Source organism: Salmo salar, chromosome 09 (assembly GCF_965601325.2).
Source record: "Salmo salar chromosome 09, fSalSal1, whole genome shotgun sequence".
NCBI lineage: Eukaryota > Metazoa > Chordata > Actinopteri > Salmoniformes > Salmonidae > Salmo > Salmo salar.
This window is the reverse complement of record NC_138299.1, coordinates 123,847,805-123,873,923: the sequence shown is the minus strand read 5'-3', so window position 1 is coordinate 123,873,923 and position 26,119 is coordinate 123,847,805. Positions and strand designations below refer to the sequence as shown.

The following is a 26,119-nucleotide window of genomic DNA, read 5'->3' as shown; positions in this document are numbered from 1 at the left end:
AACACAGAAGATGGAACTTTTGAAAAAAGTTGAACCTAACTTCACACCCGAAAGGCCGCTTGGTGCGCCTCAGCCGGACGGAACGTTCAGATATACATATGATATGTGGAACTCATTGGCTCTCTTCACGACATGTCTCCATCTGCAACGTTCGAAAACGTTTGGAAACTGAACATGGCCTCGCATTATCTCGTGGGCGGGGTAAAGAGCACCTGTCGCTAACTACTATATATTCAAGACAACAAAAGGAGGTCGTTTCAGCAGGGAAGTAGTTTCGCTTACAACATCTAATAAGCTAAGACGAATTTGCTACTTCGATCGAGAAAATATTATTTGGAAGACTTATTTACTTTGACGAAGGCTTTCACGGAAAAAAACAACAACAATGAAACAGGTGTGGAGTGGTGGTGTATTGTTCGTACTGCTCGCCGTACTGGTCCGCGGTCAGTTAGACGAAGAGAAACAAGGATGCGCTTGGGATGTCGACACCGACATCGACCAAGGTCTTGACCCAAAATCCCTCGACGCTGGAGCCAGCTATTTGGCTCACCTGCAGGAGATATCAGACAGCAAGGGGTGTCAGGACTCTTGCTGCGGCTACCAGGACTGCCAGCTCGCTTTGGTTGGAACCCCAGCGAATGGAACTTCGGAGTGTTTTCTCGTCAACTGCATGAAAGATGGAAAGGACGTCTGCGTTTTACAGTCCGATACACAGTTCAAGGTCTACCGCAAAAAGACGCATCCAAAGACTACGAAAGTCGAAGTTGACGATATTAGTGAAGCTGGTGTGCCCACGGAAGTCAACTCGACAGGTAGGCATATTGTTTTGTTTTAGTTTTTTTGGGGGGGGGGGGGTCAATATGGTTTACAAATTGGGGTCATGTGGCAGATTACCATTCCCCAGCTCTGTCCTTGTTTTGTAATTTTATTTTTGAGTTAAGGAGATATAGTGCAGGTTAAGCACTCTAGAAATTCGATTTGATCTGGACTTTAAACTGACTGAAAGGCTAAAGTGAGAAAATGACTTATGGACCACCACTCACGTTTATACAGTATTGTCTCTTTATTTGCTTCTTCCTATGCACATTAACTCAGTGGCGACCAGCGCTCATTGTTTTCGATTTCATTCACATTATCTCTAGATCGATCAATGGTGCTGTGCTGTGTTTGCCATACGCCATCCACTATTTTGCACACCGTCATACATGTTGGTCATACATTCGTAACCAAGTCAGGTGCGGTTTATGAAGTGGGCAAATTAGGAAAGCGGTTTATCTGTGCCAGGGCCATTGACTCCTATTCTGGAGTACACAGGATGTTTCTTGTTTGTCAACTTCACCTAAGTTATTCCAGTGGTGTAAAAATACTTGAAAGTACTACTTAAGTAATTTTTTGGAGTATCTGTACTTTACTTTAGTATTCATATTTCACAACTTTTACATCACAATTTTCTTTCGGAACGTAAATGTACTTCCTACTCCATACATTTTCCCTGACACCCCAAAGTACTGGTTACATTTTGAATGCTTAACAGGACAGGAAAATGGTCCAATTCACCACTTATCAAGAGAACATCTCTGGTCATCCCTACTGCCTCTGATCTGGCGGACTAAACACAAATGCTTCATTTGTAAACGATGTCTGAGTGTTGGCGAGAAAATTGTGCCGTTTGGATTGCCTAGTAGAAGTAATTTATACTTTTATTTGTTACTTAAGTATATTTTGGCAATTACATTTACTTTTGATACTTAAGTATATTTAAAACGAAGTACTTTTGCGCAAGTATTACGACATCAGTGATCTTCAGGTTGGAAGTCAGAGTTCGAGAAAGAGGCCCGAGTTCCCGATCTTGGAATTCCGAGTAAGATGGCCTTTAAAATATTCCCCCCCAGTTGGCGCTCGTTTTTTTCCAAGTTCCCAGCTCTCTTGAATGCACTGAAGTCGGAAGTCAGATGTCCGACCTCGCTTTTCCCAGTTGTTTTGAACGCGGCGAGACTGGGCCAACAAGTCAGCCAAGTTTGCATGTGCAAGATACGATTGCTTGGTGTAATAGGTGTGGTGGAGAAACTCAGATCTGCTCTTTTGTCATGTTTTGTTTACCCATTCCAGCTCTCATGGTTTCACTCAGCATGTAAATCATTGGGCAATAAAGGCCGGCGAGAGCTACAGTAGGACTTTTAACTCTCCTCCTAGAAAGGTGCTTATCTTTGACAACTAGGCCCTCATCATACATTTATTTGCACTTATACTATTTTGTATTGGTGTTAATCATATTTTCATCTTGACTGATGTAGTTCCCGATTGCTACTCTAAGTATAAAAAATGGCCGCTTTTAACACTTTTTTTTTTTACCCGACAACAGATAGGTTTCCTTGTGAATTGAGCTTATCGTGACCCGCTTCAGTGTTAACCTCTCGTCTGCCCTTTCCTCTTCCCACAGATAAGTGCCTCATGCCCATGGTAGTGGGTTCCTGCCGCGCTGCCTTCCCCAAATACTACTATGACGTCACCAACCAGACCTGCAAGCTGTTCATCTATGGCGGCTGCAACGGCAACGGCAACAACTTTTACAGTCAGGAGGAATGTGAGGGGGCTTGTAGTGGGGTGACAGGTAAGATATTGTTCTACCTAGGTGATTTTCCATTTTGGGGTGATTTTAAATTTTTGGGGGAAATACTTGTGGATCTGTGGCTTCTGTTGGCCCAGCCATGGCGTCACTGCCGAGGTGTTGTCAGTGGAATGCGGCTGTGTCCTTAAAACCTCTCTGGGGTATGTGGGACGCTAGCGGGACACACTATTCAACAGCCAGTGAAATAGCAGGGCGGCAAATTCAAAACAACAAATCTCATAATTCAAATTTCTCAAACATACAACTATTATATCCCATTTTAAAGATACACTTCTTGTTAATCCAACCACATTGTCCAATTTCAAAAAGGCTTTACGGCGAAAGCATAACATTAGATTATGTTAGGACAGCGCCGAGACAAGAAGAACCACACAGCCATTTTCCAAGCAAGGAGAGGCGTCACAAAAAAACTGAAATACAGCTAAAATGAATCACTAACCTTTGATCTTCATCAGATGGCACTCATAGGACTTGATGTTACACAATACATGTGTGCTTTGCGCGATAAAGTTCATATTTAGATCCAAAAACCCCATTTTACATTGGCGTGTAATGTTCAGAAATGTTTTGCCTCAACTTCTGGTGAATGAGCACATCAATTTACAGAAATACTCATAAACGTTGATAAAATATTCAACAGTTATTCAAAGAATTATAGATGCACTTCTCCATAATGCAACCGCTGTGTCAGATTTCAGAAAAGCTTTAAGGCGAAAGCAAATTTCGCAATAATCTGAGTATAGCGCTCAGATATCAAAACAAGCCATACAGATACCCGCCATTTTGGTGTCAACAGAAATGACAAAAATTACATTATAAATATTCACTTACCTTTGATCTTCATCAGAATGCACTCCCAGGAATCCCAGTTCCGCAAATGTTGTTTTTGTTCGATAAGGTCCATAATTTGTCCAAATACCTCCTTTTTGTTAGCGCGTTTAGTCCACTACTCCAAATGCAGGAAGCGCGCGCAAAATGTTACGACAAAGTCAAAAAGTTACATTTACATTCATAGAAACATGTCAAACAATGTATAGCATCAATCTTTAGGATGTTTTATCATAAATCTTCAGTAATATTCCAACCGGACAATTCCAATGTCTTCAAAAAAGAAAAGGAACACAGCTAACTCTCATGTGAGCGGACGCCACTGAGCTCATGTCATTTTCTCACTCATCTACTTCCAGGAGCTCTTATTCTCTACTTATTCACAGTAGAAGCATGAAACAAGGTTCTAAAGACTGACATCTAGTGGAAGCCTTAGGAAGTGCAAAATGAACCCTAAGTCACTGTATACTGTATAGGCAATCCACTTGAAAAACTACAAACTTCAGATTTCCACACTTCCTAGTTGGATTTTTCTCAGGTTTTTACCTGCCAATGAGTTTTGTTATACTCAGACATCATTCAAACAGTTTTAGAAACTTCAGTGTCTATCCAACTTCAGTTTCTATCCAAATCTACTAATAATATGCATATCCTACCTTCTGAGCCTGAGTAGCAGGCAGTTTACTACGGGCATGCCTTTCATCCGGACGTCAAAATACTGCCACCTACCCTAGAGAAGTTAAGTCGACACAGGCAGTCTGAGGGGGTGGGACAGAGCCAGCTGTAGGAAGTGACCTTGTGTAAACTAAGTAACAGCGAGGGGGGACGTCTCATGTTACTAACAACCTTCAGCAGGGACTGCTGGGGGGCAATTCCATGGTAATAGAATTACACAAATACTTTTTTAAACTTTAAAATGCATACATTTTACAAAAGCATATTTACAGGAAGAACTGTGCACATACTAAGTTTAACAGAAAAAACAAGGGAGATTTTACTGTAATTCTTTGCGTCTGCAGTTCTTCCAGTGAATATCTATCTCTCAGCAAAAAAAGAAACGTCCCTTTTTCAGGACCCTGTATTTCAAAAATAATTCATAAAAATTCAAATAGCTTCACAGATCTTCATTGTAAAGGGAAAACACGGTTTCCCATGCTTGTTCAATGAACCATAAACAATTAATGAACATGCACCTGTGGAACGGTTGTTAAGACACTAACAGCTTACAGACGGTAGGCAATTAAGGTTACAGTTATGAAAACTTAGGACACTAAAGAGGCCTTTCTACTGACTCTGAAAAAGACAAAAAGAAAGATGGCCAGGGTCCCTGCTCATCTGTGTGAACGTGCCTTAGGCATGCTGCAAGGAGGCATGAGTACTGCAGATGTGGCCAGGGCAATAATTGCAATGTCCGTACTGTGAAACGCTTAAGACAGCGCTACAGGGAGACAGGACGGACAGCTGATCGTCCTCGCAGTGGCAGACCACGTGTAACAACACCTGCACAGGATCGGTACATCCAAACATCACACCTGCAGTACAGGATGACAACAACTGCCCGAGTTACACCAGGAACGCACAATCCCTCCATCAGTGCTCACACTGTCCGCGATAGGCTGAGAGAGGCTGGACTGAGGGCTTGTAGGCCTGTTGTAAGGCAGGTCCTCAGCAGACATCACCGGCAACAACTTTGCCTATGGGCACAAACCCACTGTCGCTGGACCAGACAGGACTGGCAAAAAGTGCTCTTCACTGACGAGTCACGGTTTTGTCTCACCAGGGGTGATGGTCGGATTCGCGTTTACTGTCGAAGGAATAAGCGTTACACCGAGGCCTGTACTCTGGAGCGGGATCGATTTGGAGGTGGTGGGTCCGTCATGGTCTGGGGCGGTGTGTTACAGCATCATCAGACTGAGCTTGTCATTGCAGGCGAGCTCAACGCTGTGCGTTACAGGGAAGTAGAGGTCGACCGATTAATCGGAATGGCCGATTAATTAGGGCCGATTTTTAGTTTTCATAACAATCGGTATTTTTGGGGACCGATTTAGCCTTTTTTATTATTATCTTTTTTTAACACCTTTAACACCTTAACTAGGCAAGTCAGTTAAGAACACATTCTTATTTTCAATGACGGCCTAGGAACGGTGGGTTAACTGCCTTGTTCAGGGGCAGAACGACTTTTATTTATTATTTTTTATTTTTTTTTACCTTGTCAGCTCGGTGATTCAATCTTGCAACCTTACGGTTAACTAGTCCAACGCTCTAACCACCTGCTTTACATTGCACTCCACGAGGAGCCTGCCTGTTAAGCGAATGCAGTAAGAAGCCAAGGTAAGTTGCTAGCTAGCATTAAACTTATAAAAAACAATCAATCATAATCACTAGTTAACTACACATGGTTGATATTACTAGTTTATCTAGCCTGTCCTGCGTTGCATATAATCGATGTTGTGCGCATTCGCGAAAAAGGACTCTCATTGCTCCAACATGTACCTAACCATAAACATCAATGTCGTTCTTAAAATCAATACACAAGTACATATTTTTAAACCTGCATATTTAGCTAAAAGAAATCCAGGTTAGCAGGCAATATTAACCAGGTGAAATTGTCACTTCTCTTGCCTTCATTGCATGCAGAGTCAGGGTATATGCAACAGTTTGGGCCGTCTGGCTCGTTGCAAACTAATTTGCCAGAATTTTACGTAATTATGACATAACATTGAAGGTTGTGCAATGTAACAGGAATATTTAGACTTAGTGATGCCACCCGTTAGATAAAATACGGAACGGTTCCGTATTTCACTGAAATAGATATATATATATATATATATATATATATATAATTTTTTTTGAGAGAGAGTTTCCGGATTCGACCATAGATTAGGCTGGTGTAACCGATGTGAAATGGCTAGCTAGTTAGCCGGGTGCGCGCTAATAGCGTTTCAAACGTCACTCGCTCTGAGACTTGGAGTAGTTGTTCCCCTTGCTCTGCATGGGTAACGCTGCTTCGAGGGTGGCTGTTGTCGATGTGTTCCTGGTTCGAGCCCAGGTAGGAGCGAGGAGAGGGACCGAAGCTATACTGTTACACTGGCAATACTAAAGTGCCTATAAGAACATCCAATAGTCAAAGGTATATGAAATACAAATCATATAGAGAAATATTTCTATAATAACTACAACCTAAAACGTCTTTCCTGGGAATATTGAAGACTCATGTTAAAAGGAACCACCAGCTTTCATATGTTCTCATGTTCTGAGCAAGGCACTTAAACGTTAGCTTTCTTACATGGCACATATTGCACTTTTACTTCTCCAACACTTTGTTTTTGTATTATTTAAACCAAATTGAATGTTTCATTATTTATTTGAGGCTAAATTGATTTTATTGATGTATTATATTAAGTTAAAATAAGTGTTCATTCAGTATTGTTGTAATTGTCATTATTACAAATACATTTTAAAAATCGGCTGATTAATCGGTGTCGGCTTTTTTTGGTCCTCCAATAATCGGTATCGGCGTTATCTGAGTCTTCAGCGTAATTCTGTTACTGTGGAAATGCCCTGGGCTAAGACGTGTTGAGGATAAGTTTTTTTTTTTTTTTTTTTTTTTTCTCTCAGTGTTGTTTTTTTGGTCAACGTCTTACATTTCCTCCTACCCCGGCTTGTGTGTTGATCATTATTTAATCTCCTAAACTGGATTGGGCAGTCAGCGTTTTGTCTTGACTAAAACTGCCAAAACACAGAACAATTGTCAACACCTTTTCAGCAGGCTTAACTAACTCTCTTGTGTCTTGGTCCACACCCTAATGTTATTTAGGTTTTTCAAAGCAATCCGTACCGGTTCTATTGTTTCTTTGCTGTAGGGATGGGCAACTTTGGTGGGGGCCACAAAAAATCGGAACTCATCGGCTAAATGAGTGACTGACATAACTACAGAAACACTGATGCACAACCTAATTTCGACATGGCGCCTTGTGTATTCTACACTGAACAAAAATGTAAAGAGTTGGTTACATGAGCTGACATAATATCCCAGAACTGTTCCATATGCACAAGAAGTGTGTTTCGCTCAAATTTTGGGCACTATTTTATTTATTTTTACATCCCTGTTAGTGAGCATTTCTACCATGCCAAGATAATCCATCCACCACAGAAAATATAATTATACCTAACAAAGTAAATTTAACTCAAACAGGTCATTTTAAAGGCTGTTGGAACCATGACCATTTTAATGTGAGTCTGTACTACAAAGCTAGTTAGTTTTACATCATCCCTTTGAGGTGTAGTGTTTGTCATGGGTGTGTCGTGTGCATAGATAGTGTTATTGTTTCAGCTTACCCAATGCCAAACCGGTTAAGTGACCTCCGTACGATGAGGTTTGGCCTGAGCCATGCACCACAGTCTCACATCCATTCCATAATAATAAGCTCTTCATGGTCAGGCTCTTGCGATTGGAGCTAACGTATACAGTACCAGTCAAATGTTTGGACACCTACTCATTCTAGGGTTTTTCTTTATTTTTACGTATTCTACATTGTAGAATAATAGTGAAGTCGGCTATAAATAACACATGTAACCATGTAGTATATTTTTGATTCTTCAAAGTAGACCCCCTTTGCCAAGGGTGTGCAAAGCTGTCAAGGCATTCTCTCAACCAGCTTCACCTGGAATGCTTTTCTAACAGTCTTGAAGGAGTTAACACATGCTGAGTACTTATTGGCTGTTTATCCTTCACTCTTCAGTCCAACTCATCTCAATTGGGTTGAGGTCGGGGGATTGTGGAGGCCAGGTCATCTGATGCAGAACGCGATCTCTCCTTGGTCAAAAAGCCCTTACACAGCCTTGAGGTGTGTTGGGTAATTGTCCTGTTGAAAAACAAATTGTAGTCCCACTAAGTGCAAACCAGATGGGATTATATATATATAGTTGAAGTTTACATGCACCTTAGCCAAATGCATTTAAACTCAGTTTTTCACAATTCCTGACATTTAATCCTAGTAAAAATTCCCTGTTTTTAGGTCGGTTAGGATCACCACTTTATTTTAAGAATGTGAAATGTCAGAGTAATAGTTGAGTGATTTATTTCAGATTTTTTTCTTTCATCACATTCCCAGTGGGTCAGAAGTTTACATACACTCAATTATTATTTGGTAGCATTGCCTTTAAGTTGTTTAACTTGGGTCAGATGTTTCAGATAATTCACCCAATTTATTGTGGGAAGCTTTGTCCCATTCCTCCTGACAGAGCTGGTATAACTGAGTCAGGTTTGTAGGCCTACTTGCTCGCACACGCCTTTTCCGTTCTGCCCACAAATGTTCTATAGGATTGAGGTCAGGGCTTTGTGATGGCCACTCCAATACCTTGATTTTTGTTGTCCTTAAACCACTTTGCCACAACTTTGGAAGTATGCTTGAGGTCATTGTCCATTTGGAAGACCCATTTGCGACCAGGCTTTAACTTCCTGACTGATGTCTTGATACGTTGCTTTGATATATCCACACAATTTTCCTGCTTCATGATGCCATCTATTTTCTGAACTGCAGCAAAGCACCCCCACAACATGATGCTGCCACCCCTGTGCTTCACAGTTGGGATGGTGTTCTTTGGGTTGCAAGCCTCCCCCTTTTTCCTCCAAACATAAATGGTCATTATGGCCAAACGTTTCTATTTTTGCTTCTTCAGACCAGAGGACATTTCTCCAAAAGTATGATCTTTGTCCCCATGTGCAGTTGCAAACCATAGTCTGGCTTTTTTTATGGCGGTTTTGGATCAGTGACTTTTTTTTCCTTGCTGAGCGGCCTTTCAGGTTATGTCTATAGGACTCGTTTTACTGTGGATATAGATACTTTTGTACCTGTTTCTACCAGTATCTTCAAGGTTCTTTGCTGTTGTTCTGGGATTGATTTGCACTTTTCGCACCAAAGTACGTTCATCTCTAGGAGACAGAACACGTCTCCTTCTTGAGCGGTATGACGGCTGCGTGGTCCCATGGTGTTTATACACTGCTCCAAAAAATAAAGGGAACACTTAAACAACACAATGTAACTGCAAGTCAATCACACTTCTGTGAAATCAAACTGTCCACTTAGGAAGCAACACTGATTGACAATACATTTCACATGCTGTTGTGCAAATGGAATAGACAACAGGTGGAAATTATAGGCAATTAGCAAGACACCCCCAATAAAGGAGTGGTTCTGCAGGTGGGGACCACAGACCACTTCTCAGTTCCTATGCTTCCTGGCTGATGTTTTGGTCACTTTTGAATGCTGGCGGTGCTTTCACTCTAGTGGTAGCATGAGACGGAGTCAACAACCCACACAAGTGGCTCAGGTAGTGCAGCTCATCCAGGATGGCACATCAATGCGAGCAGTGGCAAGGTTTGCTGTGTCTGTCAGCGTAGTGTCCAGAGCATGGAGGCGCTACCAGGAGACAGGCCAGTACATCAGGAGACGTGGAGGAGGCCGTAGGAGGGCAACAACCCAGCAGCAGGACCGCTACCTCCGCCTTCGTGCAAGGAGGAGCAGGAGAAGCACTGCCAGAGCCCTGCAAAATGACCTCCAGCAGGCCACAAATGTGCATGTGTCTGCTCAAACGGTCAGAAACAGACTCCATGAGGGTGGTATGAGGTCACGACGTCCACAGGTGGGGGTTGTGCTTACAGCCCAACACCGTGCAGGACGTTTGGCATTTGCCAGAGAACACCAAGATTGGCAAATTCACCACTGGCACCCTGTGCTCTTCACAGATGAAAGCAGGTTCACACTGAGCACGTGACAGACGTGACAGAGTCTGGAGACGCCGTGGAGAACGTTCTGCTGCCTGCAACATCCTCCAGCATGACCGGTTTGGCGGTGGTCCAGTCATGGTGTGGGGTTGCATTTCTTTGGGGGGCCGCACAGCCCTCCATGTGCTCGCCAGAGGTAGCCTGACTGCAATTAGGTACCAAGATGAGATCCTCAGACCCCTTGTGAGACCATATGCTGGTGCGGTTGGCCCTGGGTTCCTCCTAATGCAAGACAATGCTAGACCTCATGTGGCTGGAGTGTCAGCAGTTCCTGCAAGTGGAAGGCATTGATGCTATGGACTGGCAGACCGTTCCCCAGACCTGAATCAAATTGAGCACATCTGGGACATCATGCCTCGCTCCATCCACCAACGCCACGTTGCACCACAGACTGTCCAGTAGTTGGCGGATGCTTTAGTCCAGGTCTGGGAGGAGATCCCTCAGGAGACCATCCGCCACCTCATCAGGAGCATGCCCAGGCGTTGTAGGGAGGTCATACAGGCACGTGGAGGCCACACACACTACTGAGCCTCATTTGGACTTGTTTTAAGGACATTACATCAAAGTTGGATCAGCCTGTAGTGTGGTTTTCCACTTTAATTTTGAGTGTGACTCCAAATCCAGACCTCCATGGGTTGATAAATTGGATTTCCATTGATTATTTTTGTGATTTTGTTGTCAGCACATTCAACTATGTAAAGAAAAAAGTATTTCATAAGATGATTTCTTTCATTCAGATCTAGGATGTGTTTAAGTGTTCCCTTTATTTTTTTTTAGCAGTGTACTTGCATGCTATTGTTTGAACAGATGAACGTGTTACCTTCAGGCGTTTGGAAATTGCTCCTAAGGATCATCCAGACTTGTGGAGGTCTACAATATTTTTTTTCTGAGGTCTTGGCTGACTTCTTTTGATTTTCCCATGATGTCAAGTGAAGAGGCACTGAGTTTGAAGGTAGGCCTTGAAATACATCCACAGGTACACCTACAATAGGCCAATTGACATCATTTGAGTCAATCAGAAGCTTCTAAAGCCATGACTTCATTTTCTGGAATTTTCCAAGCTGTTTAAAGGCACAGTCAACTTAATGTATTTAAACTTCTAGCCCACTGGAATTGTGATACAGTGAAATAATCTGTCTGAACAATTGTTGGAAAAGTGACTTGTCTTGCACAAAGTAGTTGTCCTAACCGACTTGCCAAAACTATAGTTTGTTAACAAGAAATTTGTGGAGAGGTTGAAACAAGTTTTAATGACTCCAACCTAAGTTTATGTAAATGTGTGTGAGTGACACTTAGCTTTCATTTGACATGCTCCTATAAACTGCACATGTTGGTTCTCATGGGTCATTTTACATGGAAGTGCCTAACAAGGAAGTCCACATTCTTCCATGTAAAGTGTCAGTTAGTCTGAATCATTGCTGGCTGCTTGTTTAGACAGGAAATTGCTGTAATTCAGGGTTTATTTTTTTAAAGAATACAAATTGCACACTAATCCAGTATCGCTCTTTAAAAAAATAAAAAATAATTATGGGTTGTAATATGTTTCATGAACAGCTGTTTGCTAATATTAACAGTAAGAAGCCACAGCTGTTGAAAGGAAACCTTGCTTTTCCCATGTATTAATCACTTCATTATCAATCGATACACCGTTTTACAGTAAGGCTAAACCGTGAGTCAACGTGCTTTTTTCCGTTAATGGCTTTCATGGATCATCACTTTCTCAACAGGTACTGTGCTGTTGTCCAAGAACTTGCCCATGCAGAGAAGAATGGCTATGACTGCCGACGATCAAGGTAATACATGCGTAGTACTATTTACCATCACCTATTTTAAAAGCTTTCTTTAGCAGTAGTAAAACTGTTATCTCTTGGATGGTGTCTGCTTTTAAAAGGCAAAATGTCATGATCCTCAACATTAAAACACAACTTGCCTGATGTTTATAATGTCAGCTACTTGTGAGACCTGAGGGGGTTCTAGATAAATCCTTGAACAGTTCCTCAGTCCTTCCGTAATGTGTACAGCTCCGCTTATCTGTGTTTGTCTAGCAAACTTCAGGTCATACGTCATGTTAGGAATCCTCATACAGTGCAGTCGGAAAGTATTCAGAACCCTTGACGTTTTCCAAGTTTTGTTACATTACAGCCTTATTCTAAAATTGATTAATCAAACTTTTCCTCATCAATCTACACACTACCCCACAATGACAAAGTGAACAAAAGGTTAAAACAAACATATACCTTAATTACCTAAGTATTCAGACCCTTTGCTATGAGACTTGAAATTGAGCTCCGGTGAATCCTGTTTCCATTGATCATCCTTGATGTTTCTACAACTTGATTGGAGTCCACCTGTGGTAAATTCAATTGACTGGACATGATTTGGAAAGGTGTGCTCACCGCTGTCTAAGGTCCCACAGTTGGCAGTGCATGTCAGAGCAAAAACCAAGCCATGAGGTCGAAGGAATTGTCCGTAGAGCTCAGACAGGATTGTGTCGGCACAGATCTGGGAAATGGTACCAAAACAAACATTTCTGCAGCATTGAAGATCCCCAAGATCAGTGGCGTCCATTCCTAAATGGAAGACGTTTGGAGCCATAAAGACTCTTCCTAGAGCTGGCCGCCCGGCCAAACTGAGCAATTGGGGGGGAAGGGCCTCTTTGGAGATGGGAGAACCATACAGGAGGACAACCATCTCTGCAGCCCTCCACCAATCAGGCCTTTATGGTAGCGTGGCCAGACTGAAGCCACTCCTCAGTAAAAGGCATCTGACAGCCCGCTTGGAGTTTGCCAAAAGGCACCTAAAGGACTCTATGAGAAACAAGATTCTCTGGGCTGAAATCAAGATTGAAGTCTTTGGCCTGAATGCCAAGCGTCACCTCTGGAGGAAAACTGGCACCATCCCTACGGTGAAGCATGGTGGCAGCATCATGCTGTAGGGATGTTTTTCAGTGACAAGGAGACTGGTCAGGATTGAGGCAAAGATTAACAGGGAAAAATAGAGATCCTTGATGACAACTTGCTCAGGACTGCCGACTGGTTCACCTTCCATCAGGACAGCGAATGCAAGAGTGGCTTCGGGACAAGTCTGACTGTCCTTGAGTGGCCCAGCCAGAGCCCGGACTTGAACACAATCTAATAAAATAACTGCAGCGACGCTCCCCATCCAACCTGACAGGGCTTGAGAGCATCTCCAGAGAAGAATGGGAGAAAATCCCAAAATACAGGTGTGCCATGCTTGTAGCGTCATACTCGAGGCTGTAACTGCTGCCAAAGGTGCTTCAACAAAGTACTGAGTAAAGAGTCTGAATTATTTACTTTATTTTAAATCGGACAACGGAGTTTGATTACCAAGATTCTAATCTTTTGAAGGGTGTATGACACTTGTATTTTCAAGAATGTTTAATGTCATATTTCGCCAGATGTTGTCAAAGAATCCCGGTAACGGGATTGATATATCGAAGGGGTCCTCAACAGGTTAATACATTTGCAAAAATGTCTAAACCAGTTTTTTTGCTTTGTCCATTATGCGGTTGTGTGGATTTTTTTTTTTCTCCCTCAATGTAATACATTTTAGAATAAGGCTGTAACTTAACAATGTGGAAGAAGTTAAGGGGTCTGAATCTTTTCCGTGTGCCTTCGGAAAGTATTCATACGCCTTCTTCCACATTTTGTTACGTTACAGCCTGAATTCAAAATGGGAAGGGAAAAACAAAAACGTCTACACACAATACCCCATAATGACTTCTTCCTTTTAATGTTTGCAAATTTTTTTGAAAATGAAATACAGAAATATCTAATTTACCTAAATATTCACACCCCTGAGTCAATACTTTGTAGATGCACCTTTTGGCAGTGATCACAACTAAGTCTCAAGCCCTGTTCACATTGGCAGTTTGAAGTGACTCCAATCCTATTTATTTGCATATTCGAGTGTTCATTTTCCTGCAGCCAAAAAGCACATGGAATCGGATATTTCAAGCCACGTTTCAAACCACTTTCGTAGGTGCTTCGAAATCAGATACAAATCCTGGCCATGTGACTTGTCTGAACGGTCAAATCTGATTTTTATTTGCCCTTAAGTGGTTTTTATTCTGCATATCGTGTTGCTTGCTAGCTACTCTGACAGTAACAAGAATGTGTTAGCTAACTTCCTTGTTATTTACAAACGGCTAGCTAGTTGACTGCTGTGGCTAGCCAAAAAGGACTTGTTTTCTGAAATTGGATCTTCTTGAGGCTGAGTGTTCTTACCCTATGATTTTTAACAGTGCAAGCAACTGAGAATCGTCCATGCCAGGCATTGTCACCTTTAGCTTCCTACATAACTTTTAAGTGATGTGGAATCACAAGCACCACCACAAATTGGCCTACATCACTGCACACACACCGTCATTAATATGACGTCTAGCGTAGCCTTGTCAGACAATGATTGCTGTCTGAACACCACACACACACACGATTTGGTCACTTTTAACTTGCTGTTTGGACAGTCAGTAGTCCAACACTTAATTGAGCATTAAGGCCTGTAGTGTGAACAAGGCTGAAGAGGTTTCCACACCTGGAATGCGCAACATTCAGGGCTTGTGAAATTATACCCAGGCTAAATCCACAACCATAAGACACAATAATAAAATTAGTGGATCTAAATCGTTTAACCTGCTTTCCCCCCAATAATCACTGATCTGGCTTTCAAGTCTCTGTGAAAAAATAGCATTTTAGTAAAAACAATAAACCACCAGAACCATGCATAATGCGCAGGAACAAATTAACACTGGTCTCATAAACTCTCAAGCAAAAGCCCACGTGATAGTCAGGTAGCCAGCTAATCTTTAGATTTAAATATTAGCTAGCTAACAAGGCAGAACAGTTGACTTGTTATGGACAGAAGGGTGTGTTCATCTCCAACTGTTTGAACAGCATGCTAGCCTGTCCACTTTGTTCAGATGTTGAAATCAAGTGGCCTACCTTATTGTGTTTTAATGCTTATTGCACATTGTTAAACTAGGTGTCAAGTCTGTTTTATAAAGTCTTTGGTTAACATGTATGGAGCAATGTCATTGCCAACAGATGACATTTAAATCCCATGTTTTATTTTCTAATGCACACATTTAATCATTTGAATTCATAAATTGTAATTGTTTTTTTTAAATTAACTTGGTTGAATATTGCCTTCAGTTTAACTTCAGTTTCCATTTGATAGATATATCTCTCACCTACTCATTCCCACTCGCTCACCTTCTCCCATTGTTAACTGACACTTCACACCTCCAACAGGCCTCCCCACCCAGCAACCCCTCTTACATTTACTTGTCTTTCCAGTGACCATCATCGCTGGCTCTAAGGGAAGGAAAGGATCTGATGATGACAAGAGCATTGAATATAAAGGTAACTGGATAGTCACTACTTTTTTTGGCTAGCTCCTTAAGGTTGAGGTTCTTTGTAAACCATTCTCCCTGCATGGTGTAGTTGGCTGTTCTGGGATCAGCCTCAAACGACCTTCCAGATGTGATAGCCTTTTTCACAAATTGATGCCTGCTGGTTTGAGATCAGTTATTTTATTTTAAAGGATTTCTTTTTGCACTTTAGTACAAAAGCACACAAATAACAAACATATGAAATTATTTATTGCTTAAGCAAGACATGAGACAAGAATCAAGCAACAATGACATACAACTAAGCGTTCCTAGTCAGTATTCACAATCACTGACACCACATCCTGAGAAATCTGCTGGAGGAGTTAGTCCTGGGGGGGGAACAAATATTTTTGAAGTTAATGGTGTTAATCATTTATGCTAGTCTGCTATGGAAGCAAAGGGGGGGTTGGTGACTTCCATTCTGTGAGGATTTTTTTGTTTGTTGCAACCACCATTCCAAACATCAGAGCCTGTTCCTCAGGATAATCTTAAAACAGACGCTGAGCAGCCAAAGAGAGCAAGTTCTGCGTCAGGTTCAATAGCCCTCTCCTATACCTTTTTGAATAGCAATCAAACATGTTCCTCCAAAAATTAAGTAGGTGGCAGAGCCAAAAATTATGCTTTAATGAACCCTCTGAGGCTTTACATTTGTCACACAGTGGGGAGAATTTACCCCCAGGTCTATCATTTGGTTTTGGAGTAATGAAGTCTATGCAAAACTTTATCAATTGATATCTGGCATTCATGGAACAGGAGTGAATTCTAGACAGGGCTTCTCCCCATAGATTTGAGATCTCAATATTTGAGAGCCACGCATCATCCGACGCATCATCCAAGCTGCACTGCTTCTTGACTCCCTGCTCGCTTAACCCGGTAGCAAGCTGTACCAATGTGTCGGAGGAAATGACACCATACCACTGGTCAGCGTGCATGCACCCGGCCTGCTACAGCGCGATGCGACAAGGACATCCCGGCTGGTCAAACCCTCCCCTAACCTGTACGACGCTGGCCCAATTGAGCGTTGCCTCATGTGTCTCCCGGTCGCGGCTGGCTGCGACACAGCCCGGGATGGAACCCAGATCTGTAGCGATGTCTCAAGCACTGCAATGTAGTGCCTTAGACTGCTGCGCCACTCGAGAGGCCTTTGAATGTATTCTTTAATTGGCTGAATGATGCTAATTGCTTGTCTAATGTATACGTTTTCAATAGTCCTTTCTCCTTCCATTCAACAACCAACTTATTGGCCGATATCTGATATTTTCCCTGCCAAAAAAAACGCTACCCATTTTATTTTTTGCAGCCTTCTAAGCATTCTAGTACTGTTAAATAGTTGAAACACACACTGACCAAAGTTATTTTGTTGGCATTTACGCATGTCCATCCCTATTTCTTTCACTTGCTGTTTTGTTGAGTCTCAACCAGGATTTCATCATACATGTGATGTTTAAACAGTCTGTGGCTTCTCTTCCTCGGTGCGCACTGTCAGTGTCCGTTTCTATCTTGTCCAGTTTAACATTTAACGTAAACTTTTTTTTTTTTTTTTTTTGTGTCTGCATCGAAGTAGCGATCCTTGTACCTAACATGGTGGCGACACAGTAAAGGGGCTCAGAGTGCCACTGAATTGCTTGTTCACAGCCTCTTGAGTACTTGTGCAAGTTTTAACCCCATGGTATGTGTGGGCAGTTTTGTTGATCGGTCGTTTCAATGCCATGACAGAGGGTATCATGTCTGCTGCAGACAGTTGCGCTTATTTCTTGAGTCAGTAGTTCGAATGGAGCTAGGAGTGTGTTTGTGTTTCAAACATGTTCTCAAATGCCATTGAAATGGCAGCAGTGGTATGAGAACCAGCACGTACTTGAGCATGCAATATGGCTTCCCTCAGTATGAAATCCTCGTCGACCCACTGCTGTCACTCGGCATGCTCATGGGGCTGACATCGCTGGTCCAAATGTCAGTCGTGACGCCCATAGCAAGTAGTTCATAGATGTTGCCCTACCGGAGTTAAAGTATTGTTGAAATGCACATCTGAGAAATAGCGCCTACTTGGTAGCGTGTACCGGTGCTCGACCAGTCGGTGAAGGCCAACATCATCCACGACAGAACGGTTGATTGTCAATGGAAATGCCCTTATCTTGGTGTTAATGGATTTCACTGTCTCGCTGAAATTCTTACTCTTTCAAATGACTGCTCGACTTCAACTTGTTTTAGTTGGATATTAGGATGATTCCTTATTTGTATAGCCAGGGGTTCAAGGGCGACAGCGGACCGCTAACTGGGCAACCCTGCTGGACAGATCTATGTAGTTCAAAGGGCCTGGATTTGTCGCTGTTGGGCAGGCAGAGCATTTTGACCCAGGCGATTAAATGAGTCGCCAAATCCAAACCTAGTGAGCGCTTCGAGCGTGTATGACAATTCTATTTGGTCGAACGCTTTTTGAGCATCTAGCGACATAATAGCCACCTTGGCGCTATTCCCATGATTTGCATATAGAATGTTAAGCAGCCTGCGCACATTAAAAATAACCTGCCGGGGATAAACCCCGTCTGATCTGGATGAATAATGGTTACATGTTTAACCTATTAGCAAGTACTTTGATACGTTTAAAAAAATATATAATTAATCAATGCTATGGGTTTAAAATTTGTGGGATCTGTTACCACTGCATTTTTTTCTTTAACAAGGCAAATATTGGCTTCTTACAATGATTTCGGCAAAATGTAATTTTCTGTGGAATCAGTAAACACCCTGCGTAAGAGGAGAGCGTCACTGAATGTTTTATAAAATTCACAGCCGAAACATCAGGGTCTGCAGCCTTTCCAGGTGGGAGCTTTTACTGCCTCAATTATTTATTCTATTGTGATATTTGAGTTGAATTATGTTTTGGCAGGCTGACGCATCGGATCTGGACGAGTAAAACTGCTTCAAAGAATTTCTCTTTAGGATCTGTCAGCAAGGTGTCCGCCTTAGACTGGATTTTATGGATTGCTCGATTTGCCTGTGCACCCTTTAGTTGTCTAGCGAGCAACCTTTCCGGTTTGTCCACTAGTTCAAATTGTTTTTGTCTCGGCTTTACTAGATTACTGACCTGAGAACCAATAATGGAATTGTATTCATATTTTAATATCAAAATATTGTTGTAGTCAACCTGGGTGAAGCTCTGGCTGTCACCAAAGCTGGGAGTTATTTTTCTCTCATCCAGTCGCATGCTGTTTTCGTCACTCATATGAAATCATGACCTCATAACCACTTAACGTTTCCCATAGTGTAGAATCAGATACCACTCCTGTGTCATTAGTCTGAGGAACTCATTCAACTTAACGGTCAGGCAGTCAATGAATGCTTGGTCTGTGAGCAAGGAGGGGTTAAAACGCCGACTGTAATTCTGTTTCGGTAAAGAGAGGGAAAACGTAATTGCACTGTGGTCACTTAAGAATCTATGGTATTTTGAATTGAGCACATTGGGTATCAATTTGGAGTCGACTCTAGAATAAGACAGACTACTCATTCTACTGTCTGTGGGATGTTGCCGTCTCCAGATGGCCACTAGATTCCTGGAATTGTTTAGATTATTTAGTACCTGGACATGGGTGACATTTTGTAGAGTCTGTGTGACAGCCTGTCACCATATGGATCAAGGTAACAATTAAAATCGCCGATTAGTGGGACTAACATCTGGGAGGAAATCGAAAACATTAGGAAAGAAATGTGGGTCAATTTTTGGGCCATAGACATTCAATAGGGTGACAGGGAAAGAGTTAATGTTCCCTGATACTATGATGTACCTGCTGTGTCGGTCTGTGGACAAGAGTTGAAAAGAGCTGTTACGAAAGAGAATGGCAACACCTCATGCCTTGGAAGAGAAGGGTGATTAAACTTGAGAAATCCAGTTGGAGCTGATGCTGCTGTCTGGCAGCAGAAAACAAAACACAGTGACCGACCCCAGAGAAACCCACCCTTCCCACTACTTCTCCAAATTAAGCATTGTTCTTCCCATCTCACGTAAAATGAGGACTGCTGTGCATGGTGGCTAGAACAGACCAATACTACGCTAGCAACAGTCACACTTAACAGCCCTCTCCGCGGTTGTTGGAAAACTAATTTATACTTTGCTGTTTTTATGAACAAACATAAAATCCGATGTTTGCTCAGGCAATATTCCAGAAAAATGTGGCCAGGGGATTTGCTGTACATTTGACACGTAGCATGCAGCATTTTCGGACTTGGTGAAGACTCCTGTCAAGCCGTTGTGATAAATGCAGGCTGTATTTGACCTCCGCCTCTCATGGTCTGCATCACATCTCAGAATGCGCACACTTCCTCCATCACCTCCATGGTGTAGTTGGGGAAGATGAGATCCTTTTGGCCTCTGTATCCCATTGCTCCCTGTTGTCCAAGTCGTATAATGAGCTCCTTTTCCTGGAAGTGATGTACCCTTGCAATTATGGTGCGTGGCTTGGCACCCGATAACCAGTGTTGTAAAAATAGTTTAAAGTACTGCTTAAGTAGTTTTGGGGGGATTTGTACTTTACTTTTTATATTTACTCCACTACATTCCTAAAGAAAATATTGTACTCTTTACTCCATTTTCCCTGATACCCAAAAGTACTCGTTACATTTTGAATGCTTAGCAGGACAGGAAATGGTCTCATTCATGCATTTTAAAGAAAATCCCTGGTCATAACTACTGCATCTGATCTGGTGGACTCACTAAACGCATGCTTTGCTTGTAAAATATGTTTGAGTATTGTAGTGTGCCCCAGGGGATCTGTAAATTAAAAAAAAATGTGGCAGAATCTTGTTGCTGGGTATCTGTAGTTGTATTCAGTACTCAATGGCACTAGCTTCTGCTTGCTGGGCCTTTGTCAACTTTGTTTTAGCTGGTCAGTTGGGTTTTCGTTGCAATATTTCACTGCTAGTTGTGCCTCAGGAATATACTAAACAATATGTATTTTTTGGAGGGGTGAACTTGTATAACGGTAAATTAAGATTTTGAAATTTGTGGCGAAGAAATCTGAAGGAACGATTCTACTTCATGCGAGCTAGCGCCCCCGTTTTGAGATCAGTTCTGATTGTCCTCTGGTCTTCCACAGATGCTTGCATGGTACCCTCGGACTCAGGCCCTTGCCGTGCTGCCTTCAATATGTTCTACTTTGACCACAGCACTAGCTCCTGCCAGTCTTTCATCTACGGTGGCTGCCAGGGAAACAGCAACCGCTACGTCACACTAGACGAATGCATGGCCCGGTGCACTGGAGAGCAAGGTAAGAATTGTTTTCCATTGTTGAGTTAGTGGGATTAAAATGGATTTTAGTTTTGTCATTGATCAACACAATGCTCCATAGGTCAGTGAAAAGAAAATTCTGCAAATGTAAACAAAGTACTTGCAATAATATATGTATTTTAGGCAAGCCTAAATTAAGGGTTAAATATGGCTTAGCAAATCACAAGTTACATGGACTCTGTGGGAAATAATAAATACTTTTCTTTAATGACTACCCCTTCCTTTGTCCCCCATACATACATCTGTAAGGTCCCTCAGTAAAATATATAATTTCAAGCACAGATTCAACTTCATAAACAAGAGTAGTGATTGGTAGCTGGGTAACAATAACAAATCAGACGTTGAATATCTCTTTTAATTTGACCATGCTTAATCATTAGGGTGTAGATTATGTGTTAAATCACCCAGACAGAGTCATACTACTTAACTGAGCTGCCGGACAAGAAGGAAATGTCACCATGAGGCCATTAGTGGATTTTAAAACGCTACGGAGTTCAATGGCTGAAGTGGGAACTGGGATGGATCAATAACATTGTTACACCACAATGACCTAAATGACAGCATGAAAAGAATAATTAATAAATATTCCAAGATGAGGCACTACAATAATACTGCAAAACAACTTGGCAAAGGAATACACTTTTTGGCCTAAATACAAAACGTTATGTTTGGGTCAAATCCAACACAGTAACTGCTGCCTAATTTTGAAGCATGACTGGGTTTTTTTTTATCAGGATGAAAACAGCTAAGCACAGGGAAAATCTGCTTTACACCAGACACTGGGAGAGTAGTTAACCTTTCAGCAGGACAATAACCTACACCACAAGACCAAATCTACACTGGAGTTGTGTGAATGTTGCCAAGTTTCTGTTTTTATTTAAATATGACACTACTTTAATTGCTCTCTAGCCAACATCTTGACAGAGCTTGAACGTTTTTGAAAAGGAATAATTGGCAAGTATTGCACAATCCAGGTGTGCAAAGCTCTTAGATTTACCCAAGAAGACTCATAGCCGTAATCGTTGCTGCCAGAGGTGTTTGTAACGTGTTGACTTTTTCATTTCATTTTTAGTGATTTTTCTGATTCTGTAATTTTCACAGGTGAGCAAGGGCAACACAATGGCCATAACCGTATGACACCAGGTAAGCTAACCTACCTTAGGTTCTAGGCTAGCTGTGAGGTTTAAAGGGTCATGTTCCAGTGGGTGTGATATGGCAAAACTTAACAGTTCTGAATACAGCTTCAGAAGAGTAGAGGTTTTGATTTAAAGTTTGTTTGTTTATATGAACTTGGCTTGTGAGCCGGAACGGCTTGCACAAGGAGCAGGATCCAGAGGCAGCTTGGGGTACAAACTAACCTGCTATCCAGGGGCGTACTTATCACAGGACATTACTGCCGATAGATCTCCTTAATCCTGAGTGATAAGCAGAGACTCATCGGGTGCCATTTTTACAGTCTTTGGTATGACTTGTCTGGGGATCAAACTCCTAACATTCGAATCTGAGTGCACAAGCCACTTCATTGATAAATGAGACTGTTATAGGTAACATGATGTGAAACCAAAGAGTCATGAACAACAAAGATTCACTGAGACTGTACACTGAGTGTACAAAACATTTGGAACACGAACACTTTCCTAATTGAGTTGCTCCCCCCTTTGCCCTCAGAACAGCCTTAATTTGCCACGGCATGGACTCTACAAGGTGTCGAAAGCGTTCCACAGGGATGCTGGCCCCTGTTGACTCCAATGCTTCCCACAGTAAAGTTGGCTGGATGTCCTTTGGGTGGTGGACCATTCTTGATACACATGAGAAACGTTGCGTGTGAAACCCAGCAGCGTTGCAATTCTTGACAAACTGGTGCGCCTGGCTCCTACAACCATACCCTGTTCAAAGGCACTTGAATATTTTCTTGCACATTCAGTCTCTGAATGGCACACACACAATCCATGTCTCAAGGCTTAAAAATCCATATTTAACCTGTCGCCTCCCCTTCATCTACACTGATTGATTGAAGTGGATTTAACGTCAAAAAGGGATCATGGCTTTTACCTGGATTCACCTGGTCAGATTGTCACGGAAAGAGCAGTTCTTCCTAATGATTTGTACACTCCTTACGTATTTATTTGGACAGTGAAGCTACAACTTTTAATTTGGCTCTGTATGCCAGCATTTTGGATTTGAGATCCAATGTTTCAGTGACAGTACAGACAGTATCTCACCATTATGAGGAAGTTTTACTGTTTAGAAATGAAAGCACTATCTCTCCCCCTCCTCCATTTTTTTGAAGGTGTCATAAGTAGTTTGACCAATTCACTTGTGTATTAAAGTAGTCAAGTGTGGTATTTGGTCCCGTTATTCCTAGCATTCAATCACTACATAAAGCTTGTGACTCTACTTACTTGTCTGCATTTGGACAATTCCAAGGTAAGAGTGATGCTAAGACTCCTATTTCACTTTAAAATGTATGCCAAACAAAAAACAATGATTGCAAAGTTAAACTAACTACTCATCTCTATACACTTGGACTAGTTTAAACAATTTCCACTGACACTGTTACAAACAAATTTACTTGAACAGTGCAGATGCAAAGTTTTGTAACACAATGATGGCACAAACTGTCATTCTCAGCAAAAAGCTGTATACAAGTAACCTATTTCAGAACGGTCTGCACGATTTTAAAGTTAGAAACGCAATTCAATCTTAAATGGTGGAAGACTGGTTACGACCGGAATTTTTCCCATTCAAGTCTATGGCCATTGAGATGCATTGAGATTTATGCAATTATGGTTGTAGTGTGCAAAGTATTAGTAATATCAAAAAGTTTGTCAAGCTACCTGACCGGTGGCAGTCTGGACATTGTTTTGGTGTTTAGCTTTTACGGTTTTGGCGCTACATGTGCTACAGCGGAATAAAAAAAGTTTATCGTTATCAACAGTTTCTAAAGTTGTGCTTTGCTTGTTTCTGAAAACGAACGTTATTGTGTATGCTACCATAATTGTGAATAATGATGAAAAACTTAAAGGCACAAAGACCATACCCCCAAGATTACCAATAACAGGGGAGGTTAGCACTTTTGGGGCTATGATCTTTGTGCCTTTGTAAGTTTCTAATTATTCACACTTCATTCATAATTATCTGTAGTTATTGTAGCATCCACATAAATGTAGCAGTGTTTAGTAACATATTTTCTTACTTGCAGTATGTGACTCATCTCCAACACAATCCCAAAAAACTGCAAGTTTGTAGAGTCAATATGGGACCAAATACTACACTTTTGATTACTTTAATACGCATAATTCAATTTGTCCAAATACTTATAGCACCTTCAAATGGGGGGATGCGCTGATATTTCTAAACAGTACAACCATATTTGTGAAAATACCCTCAAATACAAGTAATGTACTATTGTCTTATATGAAACATTTTGCTCTCAAATGCAGGAGTATAGAGCCAAATTTAAGCTTTAACTTTCCTGTCCAAATAAATGCATAGGGGAGTGTACTTAAAGTAAATGCATCCATCCTTCCCCTCTAGGGCTCTTCCTGGTGGCCCCCGTGTGGCAGTGATTTCAGATCTGATCCTGATGGGTCTGATCGGCATCACCATCCGGCGCTCCAAGCTGCACCGTGGCCACCGCCACCTCGGTGACAAGGAGGACCTGCTGCCCTACGAGCAGCTGTTTGAGGAGCAGCTGCCCGAGGAAGCGCTCCCAAAAGTGGGCACCGCACCATGAGAGCCTGCTCCTGTGTGGCTCCATCGAGCCACAGTCACCTTACTCCACTGTCACTTTCCATTCCACAAATATCACTGCCCCGGAATGCCTTCATCTGTTGGTTGTCGAGATGTATTCAAATATGATGGGAAGTTGTTTAATTGTGGCTTTTTGTCCAAATAGCCACTGTACTAATTACGTAGATGCAGTGATGCATGCATTGCTAGTACATGCACACCTGAGCGGTGTTTAGGTTTGGGGTTTAGTGAGTGATTTTAGACCTATGCTTGACATTTTCAGATCATAGTGAATTTCTGCTGCTGTCATTTACTTTTTGTTTATTTAAAAGGCTGAAACTTTGATGCGCCATCTCCCGGACACAGATTAAGCCTAATCTTGGAGTTAAACTCAATTGAGAATCTCCATTTTAAAATGCTTTTTAGTCCAGAGCTAGGCACATCAATGGGTCCGGGGAACCTCGCCTGAATGTGGTTTTAAAACCCTTTTGTAAACTTAAGTTAATGAACAAACTGCTATACTATGTTTACTGTGAATTTTGTACACCCTATATTCAGTGGCAAGATTGCCTTTTTAAAATAATGTAGTCAATTTAATGAACCAATAACATATTTCATGTAACATTTTAATTACACTTTAAGAGGTGCACATTTCCATCTTAAACATGACATAACTGTTATTTTCATGACTTACACTAATACCGAACACTATCTCCTCCATATAGAATGTAAATGTTCAGTAGCTTATTGTGGGATTTCCTGGTCTACCTAACTGCAGCAGTGAGCTGGATGACGTTAACACTGCGTCCTCTATATTAACTACTGACTGTGTTTAATAAAGTACTGGTACTTTATTGATTGCTGACTATCTCTTTTATATAGCACATTTTGTACAGTGCAACTTGAGTCACATAAAATAAAGGAGAATAATACATTTCTAAGTAGTAAGTGGATACATTTTAGGATGGTTAAACCGTGGACAACTGAAAGCGCCCTCTGTAAAGTAGGTTCATCTTTTTCTTAAATGTCCAGTTGGTCAACTCACTCCCATCTGCATTTCTATTGCTACAGATTGGAGAGGACAAGGCTGGATGGTTTGTTTTTACCTCTAGAGGGCAGAAGTGACCATGATGCATACTCAGTATCTTCCTTGTCAAGAGACTGATTTGTGGGCACTCCTTAAACTTATTAGTACAGTTTCTGCATAGTGTAGGACTCAAATGTTTTCTTCACTTACTGAAATTCCATAACTACTGTTGAAGTTTTAATCAACATCCTATTCAAAATGATCACAGTAATGATGCAATTTGTTTCACTGTCAATTTATTACTTTGCACATTTCATCGCCATGCAAAAAGACTCGAGAAACTCTTAGATTATCTTATCTTGATGTGGTGGGTCGTTTTGTAATAAAATGTAGGGATTAGCTAAACATTTTCATCCCTCGCCAAT

The 26,119-nt window shown here is 41.6% G+C and overlaps 1 protein-coding gene across 1 annotated transcript; it reads left to right on the top strand.

Annotated features, from left to right (window-relative positions):
* The first annotated feature begins 220 nt into the window (after positions 1-220).
* Positions 221-25,521, top strand: spint2 (serine peptidase inhibitor, Kunitz type, 2). Its single transcript, XM_014214079.3, is given in 8 exon segments — positions 221-812; positions 2,441-2,611; positions 11,972-12,037; positions 15,560-15,625; positions 20,745-20,915; positions 22,037-22,078; positions 24,473-24,489; positions 24,492-25,521. Coding segments are annotated over 8 exon segments (1,140 nt in total). The 5' UTR covers positions 221-385; the 3' UTR covers positions 24,672-25,521.
* Positions 25,522-26,119: the final 598 nt, after the last annotated feature.